At 46.7% G+C, this 12,300-nt stretch overlaps 1 protein-coding gene and 1 pseudogene across 1 annotated transcript in view; one reads left to right on the forward strand and one right to left on the reverse strand.

The window, feature by feature from the left end:
* The window catches only part of CHRFAM7A (CHRNA7 (exons 5-10) and FAM7A (exons A-E) fusion), a 162,740-nt gene that overhangs the window by 12,156 nt on the left and 138,284 nt on the right, over positions 1–12,300 (forward strand). The window contains exon 2 of the mRNA XM_061594988.1: positions 138–277. Within this exon, the coding sequence (XP_061450972.1) occupies positions 138–277 (140 nt within the window). The remainder of the gene's footprint in view (positions 1–137; positions 278–12,300) is intronic.
* LOC133370083 (5S ribosomal RNA) lies at positions 7,309–7,424 on the reverse strand (annotated as a pseudogene).

Here is a 12,300-nt window from a genome sequence, read left to right on the forward strand (position 1 = left end):
ATCTCAGTGAGATTATTCAGAAGAACAGCTATTTAATCATTTGGCTCTACCCTTTGCTGATTTTTGAACACCTTAATGATATCAAGTCAACAGTGAGGCGTTTTGAAATTCTTTTTCTTTTGCCTCTGTTTCCACAGTGTCCCTGCAGGGAGAGTACCAGAGGAAGCTCTACAAGGAACTCCTGAAGAATTACAACCCACTGGAAAGGCCTGTGGCCAACGACTCCCAGCCACTCACAGTGTCTTTTAGCCTCAGCCTCAGGCAAATCATGGATGTGGTAAATCTTTCATTTGTATAATTCGGAGTGCTTTGTTTTTTCTAATCTCAATGGGTTTCACATCTTCCTTTTCTCAAAGTTCAGTTGGAAGTTCATGAGCAGCCATTAATATCGGTGCCTTTGGGAATATTGATGAGATCTTATGTAGTAAATGGTTCATCTGCAAATATCTGGACTGAGCAGTTTGCTGCAAAGCACAAATGCATGCATGCTGTGCTTTGGGGCTTAAAGCAACACATCCTTACAGCTTTCTGAGAGTCAGAGGTGGTGTTACGGGATGGCTCAGGAGCCCCAAGTTTTATGTATTAGGCCTTTGCAACTTCTATCTATTTACTACCTTTTATTATTTTTTCCCTTTGCTTACAGCAGCCTTTCCCAACCAGTGTACCTCCAGATGTTGTTGGACCACAACTCCCATCAGCCTCAGCCAGCATTGCCAATGGCTGAGGCTGATGGGAGTTGTGGTCCAACAACATCTGGAGGCACACTGGTTGGGAAAGGCTGGCTTACAGGGATGTAGGATATGTTTCAAAGCCTAGGGCTAATGAGACCCCAGCCATCTGTCATCTTAATTTTATTTCACAGAATCATATAATAGGAGAGTTGGAAGGGGCCTATAACCATGAGCATGTCAGGGAATAAGTTTATTTTATTTTACTTATTTTAGAGTATTTGTACCCTGCTCTTCAGCCAAAAAAGCTCCCAGAGTGGCTTACATACAGTTAATTGAAACAAGGCCATCCCTGCCCGCAGGCTTGCAGTCTAAACAACATGACAAACCGAAAGAAAAGGGGCAGGGAGGGAAGAGGGAAAAAACAAACTCAGCCACCAATTCTTAAATAGCAGTTCTTAGGATCAGGACCGGTTCTGAAGGGTGGCCAGGTTGGGCACCGGCCCGAGGGCCCCAGAGCTACAGGGGCCCCTGAGGGGCCCTCCGCTCCCCTTCTGCGATCCACACCCCCCACTTACCTGCCAGCCGGTTTTTTAGCATTGCCCTTAATGAAGATGGTGGCTGCAGCTTCCCTAAGGTACTGAAGCTGCTGCCGCCATCTTAGTTGATGGCAGAGATGTGCACACGTAGCACGCATGTGTGCCATCAACAAAGATGGCGACGGAGGCTTCATTTCCCTTAGGGAAACTGCGACCGCCATCTTCATTGGCAATGGTAAAGACTAGACAGGTAGGGGGAGCGTGGGGGGTGCATGGAGGGCACACCCACCCACCCACTGGGGGGCCAGGGCAAGCTGATGCCCAAGGGCCCCTGCATGCCTGGAGCCGGCCCTGCTTGGAATGACCAGCTGGCATAGAAACAGTTCAGGGGTAGGAGGTGCCTGATGGAGCTGGTCTTCTGGCAAAGCTGATGATTTATTTATTTATTTATTAGATTTGTTAGTCGCCCATCTGGCTGCTTGTCCAGCCACTCTGGGCGACGTACAGAATAAAAACATACAAATACATTAAAACATTAAAATCTCAACAGTAATAATAAACCTACCCTACAGTTTCTTCCGATTGTATCAGCTGCTTATCTGTTTACAAAAGCATAAAATATAGTTGTCGAAGCTGAAATACCTTGGAGTGTAAACTAATGTCTAGATGTCCCTCTGTTGCCTGCGTTGTCAGGTACCTCTTATAGACCTATCCTCTGCAAAGTCACACACAACCCATTGGGAGAGTGGCCTCGTAGTTAGACTCAGAAAATCCAAATTCACAACCCCATCAGCTCGCTGGAAGACCCTGGGGCAGTCACTATCTATTAGCATAGCCTACCTTATTGTGAGGATAAAATGGGAGTGTTACTGGACTACAAGTCCCATCGCTGGCCCATTGCTGGCTGGGCTGATGGGAGTTGGAATCCAACAACACAGTATACTAATCATGCCGTTGGTACTATGCACACAGACCCTTATGCAGATGTTGTTTTCTATGCAAGGACATCAAGTATACTGAAGAGGTATTTGCCTTATACCAAATCATACTACTTTCACCAAAGCTTCAAAGTGGTTTCCAACATCAATACAAGTAAATACATCCATTAAGGCCAAATACAATTAAAAGCAAAGCTGATGGAATGAATCTCATCTCTTTCAGAGGCAGCCTGATAGAATGGCTGCTGCCAGGTGACAACTGAGGGGCAGGAGGCTTTCTGTCTGACATGCTAATTTCCTTTGTGCAAGGAGGTTTTCCCATGGGAAAGCATTCAAACATGAATTCTCCCAACAGCTTGAGGTGGCATAGCCCAGGAAAACTTCTGCTACATGTTCCTGCGGATTTTCTACAATGTCCTTAACAGGGATCATATATTAGGGCACAATCCAACTTGTATTTGCACAGGGCTGGGGGAAGTTGGACATGGCAGACCCACGGCAGAGCTGGCAGGCTCCTGGTGCTGCTGGGCTCTGCCAGCAGAAGTCCCTCATCCCAGGTGAGCTGCGGCACTGTTGGGACCCTGCCAACTCAGCTGAGGGTCCTCTGGAGAAGCCCAGCCTGGCAGACGGAAGCTGGAGGAAGGCCTGAATATGGGGTGTTTCTGGGGGTGTGGCAGAGGTGGAGCCAAGGGGAGACAACTTCCGCTATATCCAACTACCCTTCAGAATGCGCATGTGGGTCCTGATCTGGACAAATTTCCAGTCAATGGAGAGCACTTACTCCTCAACAGGAGTATTTGTCAGAGACAGCTTTTACCTCCCGGTCCCTGTGTACAGCTCCTGACTGAGCTGGTGTTCAGCCGGCCTGGCAGCCCCCAAAAGGCAAGTGGATGCCACGGAGCTTCCCGCCAGCTACTCCTCCACCAGTTGCTCCTCCATCACCACTGCCCCCCCCCGGCTTCCCATGACTTGGATTGCTTACATAATACATAATACCCATTATGTATATTGGGGGGGGGGGAATGAGGAAAAGCTTCTCTGCTAAACAGACATCCCAGCTGTGTGTGAAGACTAGGGATGGAAGGCTCTGTCAGTTTTGGTTCTCACGGTTTCTCATTTTTCCAATCTAAAATTCAGTTCTCCATGTTTCTGCACCTCATGAAAATTCTTTCAAATTTACTCTCTCTCTCTCTCTCTCTCTCTCTCTCTCTCTCTCTCACACACACACACACACACACACACACACACACACACACACACACACACACACACACACACACACGTATGTAGTTTTGACTAATGCACACATTTTTGCAAGCAAATACATTTTTAGGTTATGTTCATGAATATAATCATTTTCGTGCACCCTTTCCTGTAATGTGCATTTTTGCAAACATTCTTTGGTTGGAGAACTGCATTGCAACATTTGGATATGTGCAAATTTCAAAGGAGGACTGTGTTTCCATTCTTGTTTTGTTTTGGAAAATGCAAATTTGATAAATTCGACTTTAAATGTGAACTGAATTGAATTTCTCTCCCATCCCAACTGAAGACTAAGGAGTGGGTGGAAGATGGGAAAGTGTTGTTACTCCCCAGTTATTTTTGTACAGTAGACTTGAGGCTATATTCTTCTGTGATTCTCTGTGAAATCACAGAAGAAGCACAGACTGTGTCAATTAGGTGCAGAATTCAGATTCTTGGGAGTTCAAGCTTTCATTTTTTTCTGCCTGCCTTCAAACAAAGGCACATTTTCAATTTGGCCAAAACAAAGCACTTCAAAGTATGGTTAATCCTATGCTTACTTAAAGCAAGGGCAGGGGATTTGTGGCCCTCCAGTTGTTGCTGGACTACCCCATTGTTCCTGAGCATTGGACCATACTGGCTGGGGCTGATAGGAGCACAGTAATATCTGGAGGGCCACAAGTTTCCCACTCCTGACTTAAAGGTTTGGCTGGGTCATCCCCCACATTACACGTGCACACAGGCTTCTGGTTGTAAAGAAATGAAGTGTTTGGAGATGTAATATGAATTTCAGAAGCCAAAGAGATGTCTGAATGAGACTGTCAAGGGGTGGAGCTCCAGGATATGGGATAGTTCCATGATTGGTAGAAGCAGAAAAAATGATGCAAAATGAACATGGAAATGGACTGCCTTCAAGTCGATCCCGACTTATGGCAACCCTATGAATAGGGTTTTCATGGTAAGCGGTATTCAGAGGGGGTTTACCATTGCCTTCCTCTGAGGCTAGTCCTCCCCAGCTGGCTAGGACCTGCTCAGCTTGCCACAGCTGCACAAGCCAGCCCCTTCCTTGTCCGCAACTGCCAGCTGGGGGGCAACTGGGCTCCTTGGGACTACGCAACTTGCCCACGGCTGCACAGATGGCAGGGCATGTAACCTCTGAGCCACTCACTGTGGGGGTGATCTTTAGCTGGCCTTGACACCCAGGAGACATGAGCGAGGATTTGAACTCACAGACTCTGGACTCCCAGCTAGACTGTCCTCCCCAATGTGCTATACCAGCTCGATGCAAAATAAGCAAAGTAAATAAGCAGGTAGATGTGAGATGGATTCCAGTGGCTTATTAAGCCATTATGCACTTGACTGATTTGTGTAATTTATACAGGTTTTAGAATTGATATTTTATTGGTGCAGAATGGAAGTTACTTTGGTGTAGAAAGTATTTATTTAAGCACAGAGTGTCCTGCTAGTGATTAAGGCTGGAAAATGGCAGGGATGGGGAACATGTGGCCCTCCAGCTGCTGTTGGACTACTATTTCCAGTATCCCTGACCGTTGGCCATGCTGGCTGGGGCTGATGCGAACTGGAGTCCAGCAACATCTGGAGGGCCACATGTTCTTCATCCTTGGGACGTGGAGTGAGCTCACAAATTCCACTGAATTTCCATTGAAGTTAAAGGACATCATGTAATTGGCAGATGCCTCGATTCCACTGAAGTTGCTCATAGAACTGTGAGATTGTGAAGGACTTGGATGCAATCAGGCTCAAACCCACATAACTGAGGCCACAGGGTATCGCACAGAGACAGCAGAAATGAATCTTTTTCATTGCACCTGCTGAGCAGATGGTTCATAGGACTCATATAAATAAGCCAGTCACAAAGAGCTGTAAAACTCTCAACACCTAATTTGCCCTGGAGGGGAAAATATTGTTGTGCGCCTCCCCCAATCTCCAAGCCGTGAGATTTCGGGGGTCCCTGCGCCTATCCACGGTTTGGTTTCCTTTGGGAAGAAGGCCAGCGGAGACTGCGGTGTCTTTATGAAATATGGTTTGCTTATTTACACACATTCCAACCTGAGCTTCAGCATGGAGGGGTTCAATGTATCAGCAGTCTAATATCCAGCTTTTTCATCTGGGTTGCAGGAGGCACCCCAAAGGCCATGGTGCAGAGAGCCAGTCTCTCTCTGTGCCTGCCTTCCAGTTCCCAGCAATTCTGTAGACACAACTCAAACTACAAACCTCTGCTGGGCTTCAGGAGGGGGGGATGCTCTCCTGAAGTGTTTCAATGACAAAAGGGTCCCCCTAGCCCATTCACCATTGCCAGGCAACTGATCAGCCCATTATCTTACCTGGCCAATCTATTTGGTTAACAAAAGACTCATTTGACCAGCAGAGAGTCCCTCATTCCAAGGCACAGGATTCCAAATCAGAGGTTGGAAAGGGGACCCAAAGGGATTATCCATTCCAACCCCATACTCATAACAATATTGTTCCTGGCATTGAATCAGACCATTGGTCTATCCAGATTAACATTGTCTGCTGTAGTCTTCCCAATCTTTGGGTCCCCAGATGTTGCCGGATGACAATTCCCATCATTCCTGATGGCCATGCTGGCTGATGCTGATGGGAGTTGTAGTCCAATAACATCTGGGGACCCAAAGGTTTGGAAAAGCTGGTCTACTGTGACTGGCAGCGGCTCTCCAAGGGTTTCACCACCACCACCTTGTCACTCAAGGTCTCTAAAATGGAGATGCCAGAGAGTGAACCCTTCTGCATGCCAAGCTGAATGACGGGCACCTCCCCACCCCATTTTAGGAGTGCCAGAGTGATTTTGTGTATCAATTTGAAATTCAGATTTCAAATTCCAAACTAAGATGTTCAAACTCTGCCTGGGCAGGGAGTAAGGATGAGCATTCCGGAAGTGAACTATGACTTGTGCAAAGGTGAAGGAGGTTTTATTTTTTGTCTGGGAAGAAAGGGTTAAACGGCCCTTTTCATTCTTTGAAAGACAAGGGCCATCCTTCAGTGGCAGAGCAACTTTCATCCAGGTCAGTGGAGGCTGGGGATGGAAAGATCTGTCAATTTTAGGTCTCACTTTTCTAATGTTAAATGCAGTTCTCTACATTTCTGGAGCAATCTGTGATTTTAAAAAAAATTCTCCACCATTTTAATGCGAATTTCTCCAAATACAGACATTTTATAGGCAGTTTTGACAAAGGTACACATTTTGCCATTTCTCATTGCATCATGACCTTTTGCATGTTATTTTCACTCAAGCATTTGTTATTATGCACACTTTCCCCTAATATATGCATTTTTATAAATATTGTTTAATTGGCAGACTGCACCCCCAAATTCTGATAAATGTGAATTTTGAAGGATGGCTTTGTTTCGGTTCTCATATTGTTTTGGAACGTGCGAATATGATAAATTCTGCTTGAAATGTGAACTGAATCGAAATTCTCACCCATCCCTAGTGGAGGCTTCTCCATTTGGGCAAATGGGACACTGCCCCACCAATCCCAGTCTGCCCTCTATCAGCCCCTGCCAGTCTGCCTTCTTACTTATAACCAGTCAGAGGGTGGCTCTGCCAGTCATTGGCTCTAGGGCCATCTGCTGTTGGCATCCCTGTCTTTTGTATCAGTTGTCACTGCTCCAGGTAGGTCTGGGAACCACTTCCTGTCTGAAACTCTGCTTTACTGACAAAAAGAAAGCTCCTGGAGAAGAGAATCTGAAAATCAGGAAGTGCCATGAGATTTTATAATACTAAACTCCTTTATTGTTGGAAGAAAAAAAGTAAACTCTTTCCATGAATTGTTGTTATGCCTTCAAGTTGATTACAGCTTATGGCGACCCTATGAACCTTTTGGATGTATTCATAGGGTTTTCATGGTAAGAGGTATTCAGAGGTGGTTTACCATTGCCTTCCTATGACACCCGATGTTCCCAGGTGGTCTTCCATCCAAGTACTAACCAGACCTGACCCTGCTTACCTTCCAAGATCAGATGAGATTGGGCGTGTTCAGGGTATGGCCATAGGCTTTCCATGAATAGAAAGAGAAAATACCTTTTTTAATAAAGAAAATAATTTATCATCTAAAAGAGTCTTCCCTGCTCCCTCCACTCTTGGCTGCTTACATGCAGTCATGTATGAATTAATGATGGTTATTTAAAGATGGACCTCTGGCCTTCCAGGCTCTTCCAGAGCCTGAATAGTCTCAACAGATGTTCATGGCAAGATCTATTAAGAGCAAAAGAAATTTGGATGGATTGATCCTCAAATGCAAGAGAAACAGGCAGAAGTTGCTCTCGTCTCTTCCTCAGCAGATTTTTGATCTTTAGGCTGGAGGAGGGGGATTTGTGATTGCCTCTGGAAATGGCAACCTCACATATCCCCCTTTCATTCCATGGGGTCTAATAATACAAGACCAGCCTGTTTCTTGTCTGTGTCACTTTCCAAATCTTCCTTCTCAAGAACATAAGTTGAGCCCTGCTGGATCTAGTCCAGCATTCTGTCCTTACAGTCGCCAACCAGAGGCCTGTGGGATGCCGAGAAATGGATCATAATGAATTTTGCTGAATGCCCTTTAGGGAACTTGGAAGTTAATGGTAGTCCTGGATTTGAGCATGTGGATCTGGAGGTGATGTGGTGCCTGGAATCTGTGTCCAAGCCAACCACTTTGGACTCTGTCTTCCTCATTATTATTTTTGTATTAGTTAATACAAGTGGGATCCACATCAAAAAGTTGCAGTGTAAAGTGCTCCCTGTTCAGGATTCCAACCACTCTACTCCATTACCCCATGGCTTTCTGTCTCCCCTTCCAACAGTCAGTTTGCGTTTCATGGCCACAGAGCAAGCTGAGCCCTCATTGGGTTGCTTGGGGGTGGGTGGGTCCAGGGGTGAAGCCATCCAGGGACATGGGGGGTCTTAGACCTGGTACATTTTTTGGGAACAGGGTCCCAGCCAGGCCCCTATGTATGAGCCAATCAGAGTGAAAGGAGGTGAGTCACTCACTGAAAAGACTCTTCTCAATAGCTAACACACAGCCTTCCCTTTCATGCTGACTGGCTCCTAGGGACATCTGTTGTAGTGGATGACAGGGAGAGCAAGGGTGCCGAGGGAAAGTGGAGAAGGGTGTGTGGCTGTGAGGGGGCATGTAGTGACTATCATGAAGGGACTTACACTTCTGAATTTGCCACTAGACTACTGTTTGGGTTCCACTTGCCCTTGGGCTTCATTTTAACTGAGGACGAGAGTGAAAGAGTAAGCCAACTGCTTTTTCAAAAAGGTGTTGTTTTTTTAAAGGGTTTGAGAACAGATGAAGAGCTGTGTTGGATCAGATCAAAGATCCATCAGGTCTAGCATCCTGTGTCGTTAAGCATGCAGCCAGACATTACATCTCCTCCCCCTCCCATCCCAACCACACCGCAGCGACCAGGAAGGTTCAATCCTGCTGGATGCTATTTCACCAGCATGTTCCCTGCAGGGAACACAATTAGGGAAGCAAACCCCCATAGCCAGGAGGATTGAATCCTCCGCTCACCAGCTGGTGAGCAGAGGAGCCAATCCTTTTGCAGTCTGCTTCCCCAGTCCGTTCCCTGTGGGGAAAAAGCTGACAAAGCAGACCCCTGCAGCCAGCAGAATTGCACCTTTTGTTCACCAGCTGGTAAGTGGAGGGTTCAGTCCTGCTCAGTTTGACTGCACAAGTGTGTTCCCCTGCTGGAACAGGTATGTGCAGCCAAAGCTCCTTCTTTCTGCCCTTGTCTCCCTGACAGCCCTGGATCACTCTAGGAGACTTGACATGAGGTGATCTTCACCTCACTTGGGTGAAGCCCAATTCTACCTGAATCAGCCTGATTTGGTTTGGGCTTTGGATTTTGGCTGATTCCAGCACACAGCCCTAGGTTATATGACAATGAGCATCCATCCTGCATTCGTCCTGATTTGCTTGCATCTTCCCATAATCATTAGTTCTTTCCACACTTTCTTATCCACTTCCTTGTCACTTTCCTAGCTGCAAAAAGTCTGGCTTTTTAAAAAATTGGATACTTTGCATCATGATGACAAAGTGCTTTAATCAACTTTTCACTCTGTAAACCTAAACTTCTGGTATGCACTTGAATCCCTTCCACATCATGCAGACAGTCTGGAGACACCCTGCCTGAGATGATGTTGTGCAATGGTGCAACTATGCATGTCCAGTAGAGATAGTCTGGTCATCAGTGCACCACCCCAGGCCTCTGAGACCCTGTTCTAGTGTCAAATATTGAAAGAAGGGAATTACAGAAAGAGGCAGCCATCTAGAATCCCATAGAGCTCCAGCTCAGGTGGGCAGGCCAGGCAGCTGGTGGCTCCAATGCCTGGCAGCTTTCTCTGCCCTCAATGAAAATCCTTATGACATGAAAGGTATTGGGTCATAATAAAATGTCCCAAGCACACCTTTTGAGGCTCACTTTCTTCTTCATTTCTGATTTATGGCTTTAAAGAAGACAGTTAAAACATTGCATTTCAGGCCTGATTTCTGCTGTGCATATTCCAGAGCAAACAATCTTGTGCCTTAATGACAATGATCTTTATGTTATTTATGGGATGGATTTAGCTACTTTGCTGCTAAATCTGATACATGGCTAGTTAGAATTTGGCAACGCTGAGTCGATGCAGAGAAATAATTATAGATTTGTTGAACCAAACTGAAGAAACTAGTTGCTTCCAGAGAACACTTAGCGGCATCATTGACTACCAAGTTTAAAGAGTGTGCATTGCAGGGCACAAAAAAGGCATGTGGGTTTATGTCCAGGACTGTCTTTTGTACGCCATTTTCTTTGCCTTTCATGTTACTCCCATTATCATAAACTTGACCACGCAGATTCTCAGTTGATAATCCCATTTGCTCAAGCTGTCCAAGAAGAGTTTCTGTCTTTTTTATTCAGAGTGCCACATTCCCTTTGGGGAACCTTCAGAGGGCCACATGTCACTGGGGGGCATGGCAAAAGGCAAAAAGTGTATGGATCAACAAATGCAATGTTTTATCTTTGTACAATAGGCTAGTTTCTTTCTACACCCTACACCCCGTATTGTCCATCCAGACAAGCAAGAGGAATTAGGAGAGTTCAAGGGCACATTCCAGCCATGCAAAAACACTATGAAGCAAGGCCAGTAAGGGGTGTGGCCTGGGGAGAGGTCCAAGGGCCAGATAAAGAGGCCTAGATTGCCTGCCTCCTCCTCCTGCCTGCCTTGATCTTCCCAGACCTCTGTTGTGGACCCTGCTCCATCATCCACCTGGTGGACCCTGCTCCATCATTCACCTGATCTCCCATGGCAGGTATCCCTCATCCTTTTTATTCTCCTGCTTGTTACTTGCAGCTAATTGGGCACAGGTGGATGTGCCAGGCATTCTCCAACTAAGCATGCCCGACTCTTTAAGGGTTCCTGTGAAAAAAATACCCCTCTTCAAAAGAAGAGGAAAATGTTGCTGAACCAGCAGGCACATCTGGAGTCAGCACCCAGAAGAGATATAAGCTGCTTATCAAAACTCGACAGCCTCTCTTGCCTACGGTACCCTTAGGAGCAACTCATCAAATCACCATTGTTCTTATAATTGTTTGTGTTATGCAGGTAGATTGGAGGGGGGGCAGTCTGTCCTTCTTTCTCCTTCTCTATTTTGAGTTTGCTCTCTTGTCACTCAAGAGCAAAAGGAGCACTCCTTCTCAGTTCCTCAGGAGACAAGTTGAGATTTATCTGCTTTTGTAAGAAGTCTAAAGCATTTCTAGGTAATGGCCCATTCAAGACTGTGTAATATTTAACAGGCAAGTCTTTCATAAAACACTATCAAGGAAACCAGGAGCCAAGTTAGATGTGATATAGGTGACCTGTGATTAGGACTGCCCATAGTGGATCACCAGTTCTGCCATTAGGCAGATGCTCCAGGCAGCACATGCATGGCAGCTACTAAGGCTGTGCTCTGTATTCAGCCAATTTCCAAGGCACAGGCCAAACGGGATCTCTTTGGAGGCTTTTGGACCTTGGCTGAGTTGGGCTCAGATAGCTCCGGATCACTACCGATTGGGTACAGCAGCCCAGAGTGTTCTAGGGCTATCAGGGCAGGGAACAGGGCAGGAAGAAGAGGATGTATAGTCCACACAGGGCATGATGGTGGTGCTGGTGGTGGCGGAGGAAGTGCAAGAGTGAGGTGAGGGGCTGAGGACGGAGCTGGTCTATGGGGCAGATGGGGCCGGGGTATGCCAGCAGGCTGAGAGAGAGGGGGGGCAGGCAGAGGTGTCCTCTCATGAGGCAGCAGCTGCACTCCTTCTTCTTCCTCTTCAGAGGCTGCCCCGTCCTGCCATGGCTGTCCTGGACAAGCCTGTTGGAATCAGTCTCAGAGTCGCTGACATATTTTTCTCCAGTATGTTTAATGAAAAACTTGTTTAGAGCGCTTAGTGGATCAGTTTACAGGTCACGCAAGATTCTGCATCTCTACACAGGATAACTAAGCATGACTGCTCCAAGCTAAGATGTTGTTGCAGCAATTAGACATACCCCCTTACAACCCTTAAGTAGGTTTGGGCAGGCTCATCCTACTTGCATTAGGAAAATATCATGGAATGGGAGTGTGTGTGCATGCACGCGCTCCTCCAAGGTGGGGAAGTGGGGGCCAGATGAGCCAGCTGTCTCAGTGGTCTGCGTGTCAATGGGAGTGGTGGCACCTCATTGAGATCCTCTTCTAGAGGAGGTGTGTGCTGCAGCAGCACCTTGGGAGGAGAAGGGGTGGAGGGGAGGAGAAGGGAGGGGCTCCTGATCAGCCGCTCTCCTTTTGTTGTAACTGGAGCTCAGGGAGAGGAGCTGTCCCTGTCAAAAGTACTGAAGCCTCCTGTCTCAGCACTTCCTGGTTGTGAGTTGCTGGGACCCTCTTCGTCCCC

Source organism: Rhineura floridana, chromosome 14, assembly GCF_030035675.1.
Source record: "Rhineura floridana isolate rRhiFlo1 chromosome 14, rRhiFlo1.hap2, whole genome shotgun sequence".
NCBI classification, from domain to species: domain Eukaryota; kingdom Metazoa; phylum Chordata; class Lepidosauria; order Squamata; family Rhineuridae; genus Rhineura; species Rhineura floridana.